Source organism: Eriocheir sinensis, chromosome 58 (genome assembly GCF_024679095.1).
Source record: "Eriocheir sinensis breed Jianghai 21 chromosome 58, ASM2467909v1, whole genome shotgun sequence".
Classification (NCBI taxonomy): Eukaryota; Metazoa; Arthropoda; class Malacostraca; order Decapoda; family Varunidae; genus Eriocheir; species Eriocheir sinensis.
This window is the reverse complement of record NC_066566.1, coordinates 8945924-8965923: the sequence shown is the minus strand read 5'-3', so window position 1 is coordinate 8965923 and position 20000 is coordinate 8945924. Positions and strand designations below refer to the sequence as shown.

The window sequence follows — 20000 nt, the reverse complement described above, 5'->3', positions numbered from 1 at the left end:
ACAAGAGACAAAGACGACTATGTCTGTTAGGAACCTTTAGCACTGGCGGATTTTTAGTGAAATATTGCCAGTGTCATGAAAGGTCCTGAGCCCCATAGCCTCAACACGCGGCTGCAGGTGACCCGATAAACGTGGCAGGGGAACAGACGGGGCAGGGACACACCTCCAACACAAACCGTGCCCTGGAACACCGTCACGTTGTGGGCTCCGGCCGGCTGCTGCTTCAGGACCAGTCGGGTGGGGGTGGGGCACGGCGCGCCGCCCCCCGCGTACACTAGTCTCATGTGAGGGGCCGAGGAGGGAGCGGGACGGGGCAAGCGGCTTGCTTCAGGCTGCGGGGGGCACAGTCTCGCCCAGACCTGCGGCAGAAGTGAACAATCAGGCTTAGTATATCGACCGTCGGCTTCGCGCTGGGCTGCCTGACCTCCAAGACGAGACAACGGCACCGCGCCGCCACACACGTCTTGAAAACTATGTTTATTCCACTATTATCGGGCCTTAAACCCAAAATTTTCTACAATAAAGAAGGCATTATTCATGCTACTTTCGTATCCTTTATTAATTGAATATTTCTATTCCCATTCCCTAAGATTACATCCCTTGATGCTATGTAATTGCAGGAAATTATGTGTATTGATGGCATCAGAAATTATATTTAAAAGAAAAAATGCGTAGTCGTACAGGTAAAATCCTTGAAGTATGATCAATAACGACAGGTGGGCTGCGCGCGCACCTCTTTGCAGTTGTTGGTGGGCCGGAGGATGTGAAGGTAGCGCGGGGACGGGTGCGGCCCCAGGGACGCCACGTACGGCTCCCCCACCACGTGCCGCCGGCCCCGCGTCCTCGCCCGCGGAAGGAATTCTGAAGACGAACAGACAACTTGTAAATCAGGCGAATATGCCCCAAGCATGCACTGGCAGAAACACACACACACACACACACACACACACACACACACACACACACACACACACACACACACACACACACACACACACACACACACACACACACACACACACACACACACACACACACACACACACACACGTCCATAAATTTGATGCAAAATTAGACAGAAACAGGTATGGAGACTTGACAACACGAGCTTAGCTTAAATCCGGTATTCTACATCTAGGTAAATATTGCTAGGTAAATGCACACAAAAATCGGCCAGCACAGCGTCACAGTCCCTGAAAATGAGGACGCAGATGAATGATTTCCTTTTCGTCACGCCCTTGCAGTTCTGTAGCCAGCAATCACCAACGAGTATGTGCCAACACTCACAAGCAAACACCATCACATGAAGAAGACAACACCAACCGTTATCTGTGCCACTAATCTTCCGTAAAGAGTAACACATTTAGCGATCTCGCATACTAAATACTGCTTCTAACTTGGTGGTTGGATAACTATTAATAAAAGGATAATAATGATATTAATAATGATAATAATATTAGTAATTATTATAATACTATTATTATTATTATTATTAATAATAATAATAATAATAATAATAATAATAATAATAATAATAATAATAATAATAATAATAATAATAATAATAATAATAATAATAATAATAATGATAATAATAATAATAATAATAATAATAATAATAATAATAATAATAATAATAATAATAATAATAGTAATAATAATAATAAGAAAAAAAAGAAGAAGAAATGTTTTATTCAGTATATGTAGCTGTTCAGCTGAAAATGTTACAAATTTCAAGTAAAATAATTCCTTAAACCGAAAATTTTACTAAAATAAATAAATAAATAAACATGTACAAAAGAAGCGCGTTGATGACTGGAGGGGCCAAGGTATGTGGGGGATGGTGGGGTTGATGACGGTGTGGGGTGGAGGTGGGGCGGGGTGCAGTGCTGGGTGGAGAGGCAGGGCAGCTTCGCCAAGTTGTCGGAGCGGGGCTAAAATTCAGGTCGCTTCCTAGTTCAGTCCGTGCGTCAAGTGACGGTTGACAGCTGGGTGCAGGCGGGGCGTTATCGATAGGTCACTCAAGTTCTGCAGCATCGCGTGTTTCATTCCAACCATTTTATCATTATTATTATTGTTATTAATTTACTCTCACTATAATAATCATTAAAATTATCATTATTATTCCTCCTCCACCTCCTCCTCCTCCTCCTCGTTCTCGTTCTCGTTCTCGTTCTCGTCCCCCTCCTCGTCCTCCTCCTCCTCCTCCTCCTAAATTATGAAACAGACAAAATTGAATTCCAAAGATTACTCCGAGAAACAAAAAGAATCATACGTCTCAATAAAAGAAACCTAGAGCTTCATATTGCAGGCGACAGCAAAACAAATCCTAAAGATTTTTTTTGCCTACGTAAGAAATAAAAAAGTTCTCACCCCAAGTATTGGCCCAATAGCAACTGTAAATGGCGAATCCACGAATGATGATAAAGAAATCGCTAACATATTGAATGATTTTTTTGCCTCCGTTTTTACAGAAGAAATCTTATCCGAAAGGCAACCGGAAGCCCCTAGATATATTGATGACACATCCCTGAGTAGTATTAACGACATTGTAGAAAGTGATATAGTACAAATTATCGATAATATTAGAGTATTCTTCAAGAGGCAAAACATCAGATCAGCAAGCCCCTCTTGAACATATTCTCAAAGTCACTAAATACAGGAAGTGTATCACTAGAATGGAAACTCGCTAACGTAACTCCTATCTTTAAAAAAGGCGACAAGTCCCAACCAGGTAATTATCAACCGATCAGTCTAACGTCAATCGTGTGCAAAATTTTGTAGACGATCATTCGTGGAAAAATGGTATTTTTTAATTTTTTTTTTAAGATGACAGACTAATTAAGGATTTGCAACATGGTTTTCGAAACAAACGTTCCTGTTTGACAAACCTTCTCGATTTCTTCAACTACATCTTCAATGTATACGATAAAAGTCAATCAGTAGACATTGTATATTTGGACTTTCAGAAAGCATTTGACAAAGTCCCTCACAACCGCCTCCTTAGTAAACTGCAAGCTCACGGTATTTTTATTTTTTAAAAATTTTTTTTACAACAAAGGAGGCAGCTTAAGGGCACAAAAAAAGAAAACAATAATAAAAAAAGCCTGTTACTCGCTGCTCCCAAAAAAGAATTAAAAGAGGTGGCCGAAAGAAAGATCAATTTCGGGAGGAGAGGTGTCCTGATACCCTCCTCTTGAAAGAGTTCAAGTCGTAGGCAGGAGGAAATACAGATGAAGGAAGATTGTTCCAGAGTTTACCAGCGTGAGGGATGAAAGAGTGAAGATGCTGGTTAACTCTTGCATAAGGGGTTTGGACAGTATAGGTATGAGCATGAGTAGAAAGTCGAGTGCAGCGGGGCCGCGGGAGGGGGGGAGGCATGCAGTTAGCAAGTTCAGAAGAGCAGTCAGCGTGGAAATATCGATAGAAGATAAAGAGGCAACATTGCGGCGGAATTTAAGAGGTAGAAGACTATCAGTATGAGGAGGAGAGCTGATGAGACGAAGAGCCTTAGCCTCCACTCTGTCCAGAAGAGCTGTGTGAGTGGAGCCCCCCCACACATGAGATGCATACTCCATACGAGGGCGGACAAGGCCCCTGTATATGGACAGCAACTGTGCGGGGGAGAAGAACTGGCGGAGACGGTACAGAACGCCCAGCCTCGAGGAAGCTGATTTAGTAAGAGATGAGATATGAAGTTTCCAGTTGAGATTTTAAGTTAAGGATAGACCGAGGATGTTTAGTGTTGAGGAAGGTGATAGCTGGGTGTTGTCAAAGAATAGGGGATAGTTGTTTGGAAGATTGTGTCGAGTGGATAGGTGGAGAAACTGTGTTTTTGAGGCATTGAAGGACACCAGGTTCCTCTTGCCCCAATCGGAAATAATAGTAAGGTCTGAGGCTAAGCGTTCTGCAACCTCCAGCCTTGAGTCGTTAAGTTCCTGTAGGGTGGGTCTTCTATTAAAAGAAGTTGAGTAATGCAGAGTGGAATCATCGGCGTAGGAATGGATAGGACAGCTCGTTTTGGAAAGAAGATCATCAATGAACAACAGAAAAAGAGTGGGAGATAGGACAGAACCCTGTGGGACACCACTGTTAATAGATTTAGGGGAAGAACAGTGACCGTCTACCACAACAGAAATAGAACGGTCAGAAAAGAAACTGGAGATAAAGGTACAGAGAGAAAGATAGAAATCGTAGGAGGGTAGTTTGAAAAGCAAAGATTTGTGCCAGACCCTATCAAAAGCTTTTGATATGTCTAATGCAATAGCAAAGGTTTCACCGAAAAGGCTAAGAGAGGATGACCAAGAGTCAGTTAGGAAGGCAAGGAGATCACCAGTAGAACGCCCCTTGCGGAACCCATACTGGCGATCAGATAGAAGGTCAGAAGTGGAAAGGTGCTTTTGAATCTTCCGGTCAAGGATTGATTCAAAAGCTTTAGATAGACAAAAAAGTAAAGCCATAGGACGGTAGTTTGAGTGAAGTGATTATATAAAAATAGTAACTTTTTATATAGATATCTTAAAATGATTTTAATACAAGATAGTTCACATAATTAAGTGTTCATATATAAATTCTTATGCAGATATGATAATTTTTTGTGGCGTCAGGAAGGTTTTTCGTCGCGGCGCGTGCAATGAGTCACATTCGGCGAATTTCCGTCGCGACTTCTGGTCAAGCTCGAGCAAAAACTACTGAAGCTAGGAAGGCGTGTTTGGTGGCAAATGAAAGCTCTCTTAATACGGAGTAATAATCAGAAAAACAAAATTGGAAAGCACTAAATAAATAACAAAGTTATAAGCAAAAAAACTAGGACGTGTCCAAATCGCGGCAAAAGGGCCGAAAAACAGGCTATCTTATGACAGCTCGACGACAAACTTGGAATCGAGCTATCAAAACATCCTTCGAGCTGGTCAAACTACATTGCAAAGAGGGGCTACATGCCAAATTACAGACTTCTGGAGACAATAGTAATGCCACACTAGAAAAAAACGGCAAAGTGTCTGGAGTTTGTCAAAATCGCTCTCAAAAGGGCTTACGTTTCGAGCTCTAGCGACGAAATTACTGCGATTAGGGAAATGTTATGCATCATATTGGAAAGCACATTGGTAGGGCTATAGTATTTGTTAAATAAGTGCTTTTGAAATTAAAAAAAATGAGTGGGTTTCAAGGTTGGGAACTCAAAAATATTTTTTTTTCAGTCTTTTTTTTCGAATTTATTCGATTTTTTACCCTTTCGAGTCGATTTTTGAGCCCAGTCGCGTTTTAAACAATATAGCCCTTTCATTTTGCCGTCGATTAGTACCAAAAACATTTCTGTAGCCCCAAAAATAAGGGAGTTATAGCGATTCGCACCAATGCTGTTGATTTTTCAAAATTCGCTGCTTAGTGACAAGGGCGCCGCAAAATCAAGAGTCCGCCGTCCATTACTTGAGATGTCACTGATGAGGGAAATCCGTTCTTTTCTATCGTAGCAATTACAGTACGAATGTCACTATAAAATCCCATTTCTGAGTGCGTTGAGTTTGACTTCACAGAAATTTCTAATGAAGACTTTCACAACACCGTTAATAAGGCAAGAATGTGCATGAGTTAAGCTGCTAAGTCATTTAGTGCATCACCTAACCTACCCGCCCTAGTGATGCCCTTTGGCGAAGTATAGAAGCCTTTCCAAATAGGTTTCCAGACTGTTAATAAAAGAAGATCTTGTCGGAGTAAAGTTTGCAAGCATCAGGTTACTCCTACGTTACTGCCCCGTGTCGAGGTAAGTTGATAGTCTAAATTATCATCTAGCCCTGTCGCTGGTGATCTGCTCAGGGGTCGTGCGAGGAGGAGTAACATACTTAACCAGGTCAAAAAAGGCACTCACTGTCAGGGGTGTGTCCTCTGGCGCGCCCCAGGCCAAACGGGGCGCCGAGGCTGCTGTCTGAGGCCCCCGGAGTCACGCTGGAGGTGGCAGCTCCGTCCGTGGTGCTGCTGGCCGGGCGGTAGTTCCACACGATGTCGAAGTGAAGGACACCATCCTCGCCTGGGGACTGAGGTGGGGGGGGAGATGAGGTTGTGTGTGTGTGTGTGTGTGTGTGTGTGTGTGTGTGTGTGTTTCCAGATGTACGTAAACCAAAGCAGTCAAAATTTGTCTAGATCATAAGCAATATGTCTGGATACTTAGTTGTGGCCGTCTACTGCTTCACTACCCCTCTAACTTTTCCTCCACTCACTTCGCTGCTGTTCTTTTCCGAAGTATCCTCGCTGCTTCCCTTCCTTATTCTTCTTCCAGCCTTTTAAGTTTCCTGTCCTTTTTTATCTCTGACTCTTTTAGTTTCCCCTCTTTGTAAACCTTTTAACTTCTCTTTGCATCTCATTTTTCCAAATTTTCGATCTCGTACCAATCACCTCTTCCTTCAACACTGTCTATTTTTCACTTCGCATCTGCTCTTCCCGCACCCTCAGTTCCATAATTACCTGTCGCTGGCCTGGACCCTCCTTGGCGTCTCTTCCTTCCTGCTGGGTGTATGCTGCGTCCGGGGGTTTTCCAGGGTCCTTGTGGGCGTCCTCCAGAATACACATGCGCTGCCACTCCCCTTCCAGCGCAGCTCTTAGGGTTCTCCGGGCCTGGGGGAAGATGGGAATGGAGTTCGATGGAGTGAAACGGAGGAGTTCGAATAAAAAGGGAGGAAGAAAAGGGAAGTGTCAGTATTCTTTACGTATTGAAATGGCGAGTAGTGTCATGGACGGAGAAAGAGTGTCAGGGTTCTAAGGTACTGGTCAACCCGTCCGCTGCGATTGGCACGGATTTCGCCTTCACTGGTAGCCTGGGAACATATGCTTCCAGGTCTTTCTGTGCCTCTGTGGTGGGTAATGGAGTGTTTCCCATGTGGTATTGGTATGCTGGATTTCCCCTCCCAAGATGCATGGCCTTACATTTTTCTTCACTAAATTGGAGCAGTCACTTTTTGTTCCTCTCCTATAGCTTGGTGATGTCTTCTAGTAGGAAATCCGCATCCAAGGGGTTAAGTGTCCATCTATTACTGTGTGGGTGTGGGTGTTAGTGTCCATCTGTTACTGTGTGGTTGGGTGTGTTTAAAAAGTGAGGATGAAGGTCGGAGTGAGAGGAAAATGGACGAAGAGGGAGATAGAAAGAGTCAGTGGTGTCGGTGATGTGGGATTGGAGAAAACAAATGCAGGAGAAGTGGAAAGGAGGAAAGGCCTGGAGAAGAATGAGGATAGAAAAAAAAGTAGTCTAGGTGATGAATATGAACAAATGGATGTTACAAGCAGTAGGTCGATAACAGACGAAGTGAGCGAGTGGGAAGGAGAAAAGAAGGGCACGGGGAGAAACGAGGATGTAATTGGAGGAAGTTAAGGAAAGGAATGTGAGCAAAGAGGGAGGAAGAAGAGGGAGAGCATGAAATTGTTGGTAAGTAGTAGGCAATACCTGGTGAGTTTATTTACTGGTGGCGAGTGGGTGCTGCAAGCCTATCAGACCCTCCCATGTCCTCACTCTGTCTTCTCTTTGTCACAGTTAACAATATACTGGTGGCGGGGGTGTGCTGCAAGCCTATCAGACCCTCCCATGTCCTCAGTTTGTCTTCCCTCTGTCACAGTTAGCATCAGGGAGTAGTTCAGCATTCTCTCTGCGGACACATTTTCTTGCTCTCCACACTAACCCGGTAGCAGCGACGGGTCAAATTTGTGGCTTTACCGCGTACCAGCGAATCCGACGGTCCAAATTTTTGCCATGATATAAACCCCCCAAAATAGATGGTGCATAAACTGATCACAAATGCGTTGATATATATTATGAAATGGTTTGCGTGAGTGATGATTTTTTCTCATTTTTCTCGCTTAGAGGGGCCTTTAAGAAACATGATCCCCGCAGCTACCGGGCTAAACTGTATGCTCATGACACACACACCTCCATCACGTCTTTCCTCCTCCCTCCTCATCTCCTCCTTCCCTCCTAATCTTCACACCTATAGTCATTCTAGTCGTCTTTTAATCTTTCTTCCCAGTTCTTCCCAATTCCCAATCTCCTTACCTCCTTCATGTCTACTGGTCACTTCTTAATCTTTTTCCTCCAACTTTCCTTGCCTCCTTCATTCCTCCTGGTCTCCTCGTAATTCTCTTTCTCCTAATCTTTGCACCTTATTCCTTCTAATTTTCTCCTAATTCTCTTCTTCCTAATCTCTTTAACTCCTTGACTGCGGATTTCCTACCAGGAGACCTCACCAAGCTGAAGGAATGGAACAAAAAGTGGCTGCTACAATTCAATGAAGAAAAATGTAAAGTCCTGCACCTTGGGAGGGGATATCCAACACACCAATACCACATGGGAAACACTCCACTATCCACCACGAGACAGAGAAAGACCTGGAACTATATGTGTTGCCAGGCTACCAGTGAAGGCGAAATCCGTGCCAATCGCAGCGGACGGGTTAACTCCTTGATTCATCTTAGTCTCCTGCTAATCTTCTCACCACTTGCTTTTATTTTCAGCTTCATCTCCTCCTCCCAATATCTTCGCCGCCTTCCTCTTAGTCTCCTCCTCACCTGGTCTCTCTTGGTCTCCTCACTACTCACTAATCTCCTCACCTCCTTTCTTCAAATCTCCTCCTCACCTTCCTCCTCCTCATCTCCTCATACTCCCTTCCTCCTCATCTTCTTACCTCCTTCCTCCTAATCTTCTCCGTGATCCTTCTCCTGGCCGCCTCCTCCGCCTCCTGCAGCCTCCTCCGGTGTGCCTCCTTCTCCCTCTCCCGCTCCTCCCGCTGCTGCTTGGCGTACGCCCGCCGCCACTCCTTCTCCGTCACCACCTCCCCCGTCCGCCGCACCTGAGAGAGAGAGAGAGAGAGAGAGGGGGGGGTGTAGAAACAAAAAGAAAGTTATCATCATCATCATCATCATCAGCTGTTACTAATCCACGGGAGGATAAAAGTCTTTCCCAACGTTCCCTATTCCTCTGTCTGACGTTTAGTGTTTTGGAGTGCTTCAGTAAATCCTCCAATCTGATATCTCCACCTGGTCCTCTGTCTGCTCTGACTTACAATTCTTGGGTCGCCATTCTAACTTTAGGTGTCCATCTGTTCATATATGACCTGGCCTTGTTCACTTTTCATATATAAAATCGTCAATAATATTTATCAAACCTTTGAGTGCGCGCTATTCAGTTATAATTTTCTCTCGATATTAGAAACATTTATCTCCATTCTTTGTTCTTAGTTTCCTCTTTAAATCTCGTGTGAGGCACCAAGTTTCTGAAGCGTACATGATGATCGGCAGCATATAGGTAAGGGGAAGGGCTGGGCCTGAGCTGAGACTGGTCTAGGACTTGGTTGGGGCTAGGTCAGGAGCTGGGGCTTGAGGAGTGTATGAGGGACGAGTGGGAAGTACTGGGGCTGGAGCAACGTGAAGGGATAGAGCAGAGGTTGGGATTAGTACTAGGAGTAGGCCTGGAAGTTGGGCTTAAGATAGGCACACCAGCAGGATAAAGACATAGATAGAATGGGGGATGAGGCACTGGGTCAAGGGAAAGATAGGTGGGATGAGGATCAGGGAATAGTACAATTGGGATAAGGTATGGGCGGTATTGAGATCATGAATTGGTGCGGTAGAATCAGAGTACTGAGCCAAGGAAAGGAATATGAAGACAGTTGCGTATAGTGAGTGATAGATGTGAATAGAGACTTGGAGAAGGGGAGTCTTTGGGAAAGGTGTATTGGGGTAAGCGCCAAGGAAAGTTGAGTCTGTTCGGGAGATAGATTAGGATAGGGATAAGGAGAAGGAGGAGTCTTGAGGAGGGTCAGTAAGGAATGGTGAAGGGCAGAGAGTAGAGGAAAGGGGAGTCTAAAGCCACAAATTTGGCCCGTCGCTGCTACACGGTAAAGCCACAAATTTGGCCTGTCGCTGCTACACGGTAAAGCCACAAATTTGGCCCGTCGCTGCTACACGGTAAAGCCACAAATTTGGCCTGTCGCTGCTACACGGTAAAGCCACAAATTTGGCCTGTCGCTGCTACACGGTAAAGCCACAAATTTGGCCTGTCGCTGCTACACGGTAAAGCCACAAATTTGGCCCGTCGCTGCTACCGTTAAGCAGAGGAAAACAACGGCTTACCCACCCCACTAATCATCCGTTACTGGTGAATAGTATCAGGGGAGGAACCGCGTCCATCCCTCACACCTTATCGTGGAGGGAAGGGAATTGCGTGCCAGGAAAGGTGTCGGCGGCGGCGTGTGATTGTAAACTTGGAAGCCGCATGAAACAAAGGGTAATGTGTGTGAGATAGTGACGGTGATATAATGTGATGATAGGAATGGATGGGGAACGAGGAGGAAGGTTGTTGCCTGTCATGGGTGGGTGTTGATAAATTGTGTTGTTATGTTTGTGGTGAGAGAGATGGAAAGGTTAGGACGCAAAGACAGGAGAAAATTATGGTTTATTAAGGATGAAAGGAAGAGACGATGGAAGGATGGAAGGAAAGAAGGTAAGAGAGAGAGAGAGAGAGAGAGAGAGAGAGAGAGAGAGAGAGAGAGAGAGAGAGAGAGAGAGAGAGAGAGAGAGAGAGAGAGAGAGAGAGAGAGAGAGAGAGAGAGAGAGAGAGAGAGAGAGAGAGAGAGAGAGAGAGAGAGAGAGAAATGGAAAAAAAGAAAAAAGAATGGAAAGAAAAGGTGAAAGATAAAATATATATTGATGTTTCTCCTTATAATATCGATGTCAAAGAGGGTCGTAATGGTGGTTGTGGTGGTTCTATTCACAGACAAGACGATGGACTGTTGTAATGTAGAGGTTATTGAAACGGTGCAGGCTCAGTGGAAGAGAGAGGTGTGTAGAGTGGGAAGGGATATGTGCAGTTAGATGGTGAGGTAGTGAAGAGGGTATTGTGTGTAAGATAAAAGTGAGAGTAATTGCAAGGAAAAAAATGAGGTGATGAGGCAAGGATAGGATTATAAAAGAAATAAGACGGTAAAATGGATGGGTGCCTGATGAAGAGAAGTGGTAGTAGTAGTAGTAGTAGTAGTAGTAGTGGGAGGAGGAGGAGGAGGAGGAGGAGGAAGAAGAAAAAAAAGACGCAAACGTAATAAGAGAAGGAGGAGGAGGAGGAGGCGGAGGAGGAGTAAGAGGAAGAGGAGGAAGAGGAGGAGGAGGAGGAAGAGGAGGAGGAAGAGGAAGAAGAGGAGGAGGAAGAAGAAAAAGAAGAAGAGGAGGAGGAGGTACTGAGAAAGGTAACAACATCATCCACGTGAAGGCCAATCAATGTCAGCCATCGATGTACCGAAGACGAGGGAGGGAAGGAAGAAAGAAAGAAAGAAAGAAAGGAAGCAAGAAAGAAAGGAAAAAAGAAAGAAAGAAAGGAAGAAAGAAAGAAGGAAAGAGAAAGAAAGAAAGAAAGATAGAAAGGAAAGAAGAAAGGAGGGAAGAAAGGAAGGAAGGAAGAAAGAAGGAAAGAAAGAAAGAAAGAAAGAAAGAAAGAAAGAAAGGAAGAAAGGAGGGAAGAAGGGATGGAAGGAAGAAAGAAAGAAAGAAAGAAAGAAAGGAAGTAAAAAAGAAGGAAAGCGAGAGAGAGAGAGAGAGAGAGAGAGAGAGAGAGAGAGAGAGAGAGAGAGAGAGAGAGAGAGAGAGAGAGAGAGAGAGAGAGAGAGAGAGAGAGAGAGAGAGAGAGAGGGGAAGGAAAGGAGTGATGATGGAAATTGTTAAGGGAAAAAGAATGGGGGAGAGAACCGAAAAAATAATGAAAGAAAAATGGAAATAAATGGTATAAAGAAGTACGGAGGAAAGAGAGGAAGGAATAAGAAAGGAAGGAAAAGGAGAAAGGAGAACAGAATGACAAACAAACAAACGAGTAAACAAAATGAATAAATAAGAGAGAGAGAGAGAGAGAGAGAGAGAGAGAGAGAGAGAGAGCAGGGGATATAAGAAAAGTGAATATAAGAAAGAATGGAGGGAGAGAGAGGAAAGAAAAGCAGGAGCGATGTGGGGAAGGAGGACGGGGGATGATGAGGCTTAGTGGAGGAATAGAGGTAAACTGAGGGAGGAGGAGGGGGAGGCGGAGGGGGAGAGGGAGGGGGAGGGGGGAATGGCGAAGAATGTACGAGGGAAAGAGATAATTAGCAGGAGGAGGGCGAGGCATAATTGGAGTAGGACCAGCACTGTTTTAGCAAGGCAAGCAGGCAGGTGGATGCAGGCAGGGGGATGTAGGCAGGGGGGTGCAGGCAGGAGGGTGTAGGCAGGGGGGTGTAGGCAGGAGGGTGCAGGCAGGTGGGTGCAGGCAGGTGGGTGGAGGCAGGTGGGTGCAGGTAAGAAGAGGGAACGGAAGGGAGAGGCAGGTAAGAAGAGCACAAACAACTGGAAGCATACATGATTAAAATAGACGAAACGAACTCGAGCAAGAACCGTGAAAATCTGCGGAAAAAGTAAAAGGAAAATTTGAAGAAAGAAATCAATGTAGAAACGGATGGATGAATTAGTGGAAGAATGAATACAATAGTGGACGAAATAATTAATGGTTAAGTGAAATAATAAATGAATGAATTAGAGAGTCAATGCATGAGTTTTTAATTAGTGAAGGAAGGAATGCGTATGTGTATAAGAAAATCAATAAATGAAGAAAGGAAGGAAGCAAGGGAGGAAAGCAGGACGGAGGGAGACAAGAAGGGAGGCAGGGAGGGAGGGATAGAAGGGAGAAAGGAGGGAAGTAAAGCTGGAAATAGGCAACAGAAATCATAGGTTATTTGGATTTGCTGGGAGGAGGAGGAGGAGGAACACAAAGAAACACACAGGAAGAACAAACAACAGCAGATCTGATGGTCCTTACGAGGCTGTTCGTGACAAGCTACACTAACTTCTAATCAAAGGTGGAAGATGAAGGACAGCAAATGGAAGATGAAGGACAGCAATGGAAGATGAAGGACAGCAGAGAGGAGAAGGAGGAGGAGGAGGGGGAGGAAGAGGAAGAGGAAGAGGAGTAGGAGGAGGAGGAGGAGGAGGAGGAGGAGGAGGAGGAGGAGGAAGAGGAGGAGGCAGTGGCAGCTGGAAGAAAGTATAGGAAAGGGGACGGAAGTTTTGCGCACTTGGCAACTCATGCAGGACACTGGGTGAGGGTTCTTGTGTGTTGTGTATACCTCCGGAAATATGTATACATGTACACACACACACACACACACACACACACACACACACACACACACACACACACACACACACACACCTATACTTGTACGGGTGCTTATACTAGTAGGATGGGGTGAGGGTGGGGTGCTTGAGGAAAAGGGAGAAGAGAAAGTAATGAGAAGGGGAAGAGCTGCGGATACCGGTAGAGAGGTGCTTGTGGGTGGATGGAAAGATGTGCCGCATGGGAAGAGATGATAGGCATGGAGAGAAGGAGAGACGGGGAAGGTTAGGAAGGGTAAGCAGTGCATGAGTGGAGAGGTGGATCGGAGAGAGAGGGAGGGGAGGCTCAGGGGTGCAAAAGAAGGCTGGATGGGAGGGGAGGGGAGAGGAAGGTCAGGTAAGGTGGGTCACTAGACATTGTATTGATTACCTGGCCAGGTGAGGAGAGATCCTTCTTGTGTGTGTGTGTGTGTGTGTGTGTGTGTGTGTGTGTGTGTGTGTGTGTGTGTGTGTGTGTGTGTGTGTGTGAGTGTGTGTGTGTCTGTGCAGACGCCCCTCAAGTGGGTGTATCTCATTTATATTCATGTTCACTTCATTGCCCCATGTAACACAGAACCCATCTACAATCATAAGTGGCCCCAGACACTTCATCAAAATCTACGTATATGAAACCCATGTTTACATACACCAACCAGACATAGGTTTACCTTACTAAAATCTACGTTTATGAAACCCATGTTTACATACACCAACCAGACATAGGTTTACCTTACTAAAATCTACGTATATGAAACCCATGTTTACATACACCAACCAGACATAGGTTTACCTTACTAAAATCTACGTTTATGGAAACCCATGTTTACATACACCAACCAGACATAGGTTTACCTTACTAAAATCTACGTTTATGGAAACCCATGTTTACATACACCAAATCGCATCGTTTATAAGAACATAAGAACATAAGAACGCAGGAGTCTGCAAGAGGCTGGTACATCCTTGTGCAAATTAATTGAAACAGGCAATGAAAATATGTTTCCCAAGGATCTTTATTTTTCAAACAAACTAAAACATCTGATAAATGCAAATTAGTAACGGATATGGCCTCCTCTGTTTTTTATGAGCATTTGAACGCGGTTTGGCATAGAATCCACTAGATTTGAACAGTCACTGTTGATTTTTGGGTCCCTGTACCATACCTGAATCAGTGCCTGAATGAGCATTTCTTTAGTTGTGCAGTCCATTGTACGAAGCCTACTTTTGCAAATGGCCCACAAATTTTCAATTGGGCTTACGTCTGGAGAGTTGCCCGGCCAATCAAGCACTTGTATATTCTTCTCTGTCATGAAATTCTTCACAATTTTGATGTGTGACAGGGAGCAAGGTCCTGTTGAAAGATCCCAGAACCATCAGGAACCCTCTTCTCTAGCTCTGGAACACGTCTTTTGAAGAACATCAATGTATTGTGCTGAACGCATCATTCCTTCAACTGGATGAAGGCTTCCGACACCATAATAACTAAAGCATCCCCAAAACATCTTCTTAAGAGGGTGTTTAACACATTGATCAATGTGAGAATCCCGAATCTTCTCTCCTGATGACCTACGAACATGCTGGCTTCTCTGACCCTGTACAAAAAAATGGCTCTCATCACTAAAAATGACTTTTCTCCACTGTTCCTTGGTCCAATCTTTGTACTTCTTTGCCCACTTATACCGTTTTTCTTTCATTGCTTTGGTTAGAAGCTGTTTTTTCACAGGTCTTCTGGCTCTTCTACCAACTGCGAGGAGCCGTCTGCGAACTGTAGAGGAACTAATTTCGATTCCTTTCTGCTTTAAATCTGTATTCAAAGCGTCGCTCGTTTTGCGTGGATCTTTTTTGCTTTGTCGAATTAAGTAGGCATCGTCTCTTGGAGTAGTTTTTTTCTTACGGCCACATTTCCCCTTACGTTTAGGAGTAACCGATCCAGTGTCATGCTTCAATTTAATGACACGGCTAACAGTTGCAAGACTCACTCCAACGATCTTAGCAATTTCTCGATATGTACTAGATGTATGTTCATGCAAAGTCACAATCTTAGTACGCTTTCTGGGTGTCACGTCCATCTCGGAAAAGTGTTGGCTTATGACTGAGTGACGTCAGACTCATGAGCTGCAGTGGGGTTTCTGATGTATGATGCAATAATTATTGCATCAGCCTAAATCTCATGATGCAATATCGGCTGAATTATTGCATCAGCAAATGTTTAGATGATAATTGATGCAATAGCAGCTCAATTATTGCATTAGCATACTTTAATAAGATGTAATAGCAAATAGTAGGCTAAAATCATGTTTGTTTCAATTAATTTGCACAAGGATGTAGGCCTGTACGAGGCAGCTCCTTTGACCCTAAGCTCCCGTGTATCTAACCCCTCCTAATATCGCTGTCCATGAATTTATCTAGTCTATTTTTGAATGTGACAATTGTATTGGCACTCACCACATGACTGCTAAGCCTATTCCACTCATCCACCACCCTATTAGTAAACCAATTTTTGCCTATGTCCCTGTTGAATCTGAATTTATCCAGTTTAAACCCGTTACTTCGTGTCCTACCCGGTTCTCTTACCAACAAAACCTTATGAATGTCTCCCTTATTAAAGCCCTTCATCCATTTATAAACCTCGATCATATCTCCACGCACCCTTCGCCTTTCTAGAGAATGCAAGTTTAACTGTTTGAGTCTTTCCTCGTATGGCAAGTTTCTCAACCCCTGAATCATCTTAGTCATCCTCCTCTGCACCGATTCTAACATTTTGATATCCATTCTATAGTAGGGTGACCAGAACTGAACCGCATAGTCAAGATGAGGTCTAACTAATGCTAAATATAGTTTGAGGAAGACTTCGGGGCTTCTGTTGCTTACGCTCCTTGAAATAAATCCAAGTACCCTATTAGCTCGATTTCTAGCTTGAATGCATTGTGCCCTTGGACGGAGATCAGAGCTCACTAAAACCCCTAAATCCCTCTCGCACCCAGACCTACTTATGAGAGTGTCATTTAAGCAATAGTTATGTGAGGGGTTGTTCCTACCTACACTCAGAATACTGCACTTCCCTACATTGAACTCCATCTGCCATTTATCCGCCCAGTCATATAATCTGTTGAGTTCACCTTGGAGAATACTAGCGTCCTGATCCGACTCAATTACTCTACCGATCTTGGTATCATCTGCAAATTTACTAACATCACTACTAATTCCTGTGTCTAAGTCATTGATATAAATAATAAACAAAAGTGGACCTAATACCGAACCTTGTGGGACCCCACTCGTAACACATCCCCAGTCAGATCTTTTACCATTGATTTGCACTCTTTGCTTCCTATTGCTAAGCCACGCCTTGACCCAGTTCAAAACTTTACCCTCGACTCCGTGAGCCTGTAATTTAAGCAACAGTCGTTGGTGAGGAACTTTGTCAAACGCTTTACTAAAATCAAGATAGATTACATCATAATTTTCATCTCTGTCAACCGCCTCAAATACTTTATTGTAGAAGGACAAGAGATTGGTGAGGCATGACCAACCTTTTGTGAACCCATGCTGCGAGTCGTGAATTAAGCTATGTTTCTCTAAATGCTCCCGAATGTTCCTGGCTATTATGGACTCCAGCATCTTCCCTATAACCGATGTTAAGCTAATTGGGCGATAGTTTGAAGCAACTGACCTGTCCCCCTTTTTAAAAATCGGCGTCACATTAGCTACTTTCCATATGCTCGGCACATAGCCAGTATTTACCGACATCTTAAAGATGTCGGTTAGTGGGTCACTGATTATATCACCTAGCTCCTTTAATACCCTCGGAAATATCCCGTCAGGACCTGGCGACTTGTTCTTCTTAAGCTTATCTATCTCATCCTGAACTACTTGCCTGGTAATGATTATATCCCTCAATTTATCGCCATCCCCGCCCTCGTACACCTGAACTCTTTCCGGTATAGTCGTTCGATCCGCCTGTGTGAATACTGAAAGGAAGTAGTCGTTCAACAATGTGCTCATATTTTCGTAATTTTCTACTAGCTCCCCTGTGTTTGATTTCAGCGGTCCAATTTTCTCCCGTGTTTTTGTTCTATACATCTGAAAGAAGCCCTTAGGATTACTTTTCGCCTCATTTGCTACTTTGATCTCATAGTTCTTTTGTGCTATCCTGGTGTTTTTCTTAACTAATCTAGATAGTTCGACGTACCGGCCCCTGAGATGTGTTTCCCCATTCTTTATTTTCTGATAAATTCCCTTCTTTAACCCAATCTCGTGTTTTAGTCCACGAGTCATCCACTTAGGATCATTGTTTTCTTTTCTAAGTGTTCGCTGTGGTATATGCTGTTCTTGCCCCTCTACTATTACTCTAACTAGATTATTGTAAGACATTTCTACCTGGTTCTCCTGGCTCTCCAATCCGCAGTTCTGGCCCTCATGAATCCCTAAATTATCCCAGTTTACCCCTTCAAGATGTCTTCGAAGCCCCTCGTAGTTTGCTCTTCTAAAATCTGGCACTAACACTGGGTTTGGATCACGGGTTACCGCCCAGTCTAACCTAAAACGAACCGTTCTGTGATCACTATTTCCTAACTCTCCGCCCACCTCCAACTCACGTAGCAAGTTCCCATTATTGGTTAGGACTAAGTCTAATATGTTATCTCCTCTGGTAGGCTCAGTAACTACCTGCTTAAGGAAATTATCTTGTATAACTTCAAGAAAGTCCTCGGCTTCCAGGTCACCCACTAGATCTTCCCAGTCTATATTCCTATAATTAAAGTCCCCCATTACACAGACATTTCTACTCATACTCGCCCTGCCAATCTCCTGTAGTAATATACTCGTGTCCTGCCTGTTAAGGTTGGGTGGCCTGTATATAACTCCTAGAGTTAGTTTTTCTTTCCCTTTGTAAACGTCCACCCAAACTGATTCTGAATCCATGTTAGTTTTGACTGAGTTGTTAACTAAACATTTAAGTGAGTCTTTAACATATAGCGCAACTCTACATCCCTTTCTGCCCCTTCTGTCTTTGTGAAACATCTGATAACCCGTTATTTCAAATTCTGACCTAAAATTTCTATTAGCAAAGTCTATCCATGTCTCAGTGATCGCTATTATGTCAAAATTTTCTGAACAAGCTTCACCCCTTAGTAAGTCTATCTTATTTCTGAGGCTCCTGCTGTTAGTATAGAAGATTCTTAGCCCGCCCTCTGTTACTCCTCTAGAATTACTTCTAAGCTGCCTGGTTATATTATGAGCTAGATGTCCCCTCCCATTACTCCTCCCATTGCTCCCATTACTCCTTCCCCCCTCGCCTATACTAAAAATGTGTTCCTCTCCCTTCCCCTTCCTCCCAAACCTTACGTAACTAACCCTCTCCCCCCTCCCCGCCCCCCGCTCTCCCCTAACAAGACTGATACCCTTTTCCCTTGTTCACCCTTCTGCACATCCTTCCCTCTTCCTCAACGTTACTAACCCCACCCCTGCCCCCCCAGCAGCACCATGAGGGTTGGGTCTGCGGGTCTGCTATGTAAAACCTGGAAATCTAAGTATATCAAACCGACCCTTGTGCACTCACCAGATTATGTGCACTAACTCATGAAGACCTTGAACTGTCTTGGACATCCACCAGACTCATTCACACTCAACCCTGTACACATGCAGACTTTTCCATGTACACCAAGCCACACACACTCGGCAAGCCATGTACACTCAACCATCTACACTTACCAGTCCCATGTGCACGAGGTGGGAGACGACGTCAGCTCGGGAGAAGTAGTGGGCGAGGTGCACATCCCGGAGGCTGCAGTAGTCCCCCCGCTCCCCCTCCGCAGACCCAACCCTCATGGTGCTGCTGGGGGGGGGCAGGGGTGGGGTTAGTAACGTTGAGGAAGAGGGAAGGATGTGCAGAAGGGTGAACAAGGGAAAAGGGTATCAGTCTTGTTAGGGGAGAGCGGGGGGCGGGGAGGGGGGAGAGGGTTAGTTACGTAAGGTTTGGGAGGAAGGGGAAGGGAGAGGAACACATTTGGTTGATAATACGGGAGAGAAATGGTGTGAAGTGTTAGTCTAGTAGAGAGGGAACGAGGAGGCTAATGTTGGTCTGACTGGTAGGACGGGCTATCTTTTGTCTGGGAAGGGAGGAAGGCAGTTCTGTACAGCGGAACGGATAAAAGTCGGGGCATTAGTGAGGAAGACTGGGGCTGTCGGTTGCTTTACGGGGGAGGAGGGGGAGGAGGAAAAGTCTGTTTACCAGGTTGGGAGACTGAGTAAATGGAGAGGTAAGGTGAAAGGTGTGAATGATAGTACCGCAGTATGGCAAATGAGGAAGGAAGCTTGCAGTTTGAGGTGGGGAGAGGGACTGATGTAGCTTAGTAGAGAAAGGGGTGACTGCAGTGAGATCAGTGACATGTGGGAAGCCAGATGTGAAGATAACAATGCCCGTTGGATAAGACAAAGTTAGGGTGCAAGGGAGGTGTTAGGTAGGGACGTAAGTTTGTAGCTTAGTAGAGAAAGGGGTGACTGCAGTGAGATCAGTGACATGTGGGAAGCCAGATGTGAAGATAACAATGCCCGTTGGATAAGACAAAGTTAGGGTGCAAGGGAGGTGTTAGGGAGGGACGTAAGTTTGTAAGAGTGGAAAACGGGGAATGAAAGAGGAAGAGAAAAGCCAGAAAATTAAAAAGGAAAGGGATGAAAAGGAATAAGCGTAAAGGAGCAGAAAAAATCGTTGAAAGTAAGGAAACAGAAAACAGAAAAAAATGGAAAGAATAACAAAGTAAGGAAAACCACAAAATTAAAAATCATGATACACCAACATAGAACTGCGGAGGAAAATAGAGATGTTAAGAAGGAAAACATGTGAAAGGAAAAGGTTAAAA

At 44.5% G+C, this 20000-nt stretch overlaps 1 protein-coding gene across 1 annotated transcript in view; it reads right to left on the bottom strand.

Moving 5' to 3' along the window:
• The window catches only part of LOC126984990 (glutamate-rich protein 3-like), a 34139-nt gene extending 15148 nt beyond the window's left edge, over window positions 1-18991 (bottom strand). The window contains exons 1-6 of the mRNA XM_050839219.1: window positions 18853-18991; window positions 8664-8828; window positions 6460-6609; window positions 5867-6032; window positions 734-861; window positions 164-359 (exon numbers count right to left, since the gene is read on the bottom strand). Of these exons, the coding sequence (XP_050695176.1) occupies window positions 164-359; window positions 734-861; window positions 5867-6032; window positions 6460-6609; window positions 8664-8828; window positions 18853-18969 (922 nt within the window). The 5' untranslated portion in view covers window positions 18970-18991. The remainder of the gene's footprint in view (window positions 1-163; window positions 360-733; window positions 862-5866; window positions 6033-6459; window positions 6610-8663; window positions 8829-18852) is intronic.
• Between the last annotated feature and the right edge of the window lie 1009 nt (window positions 18992-20000).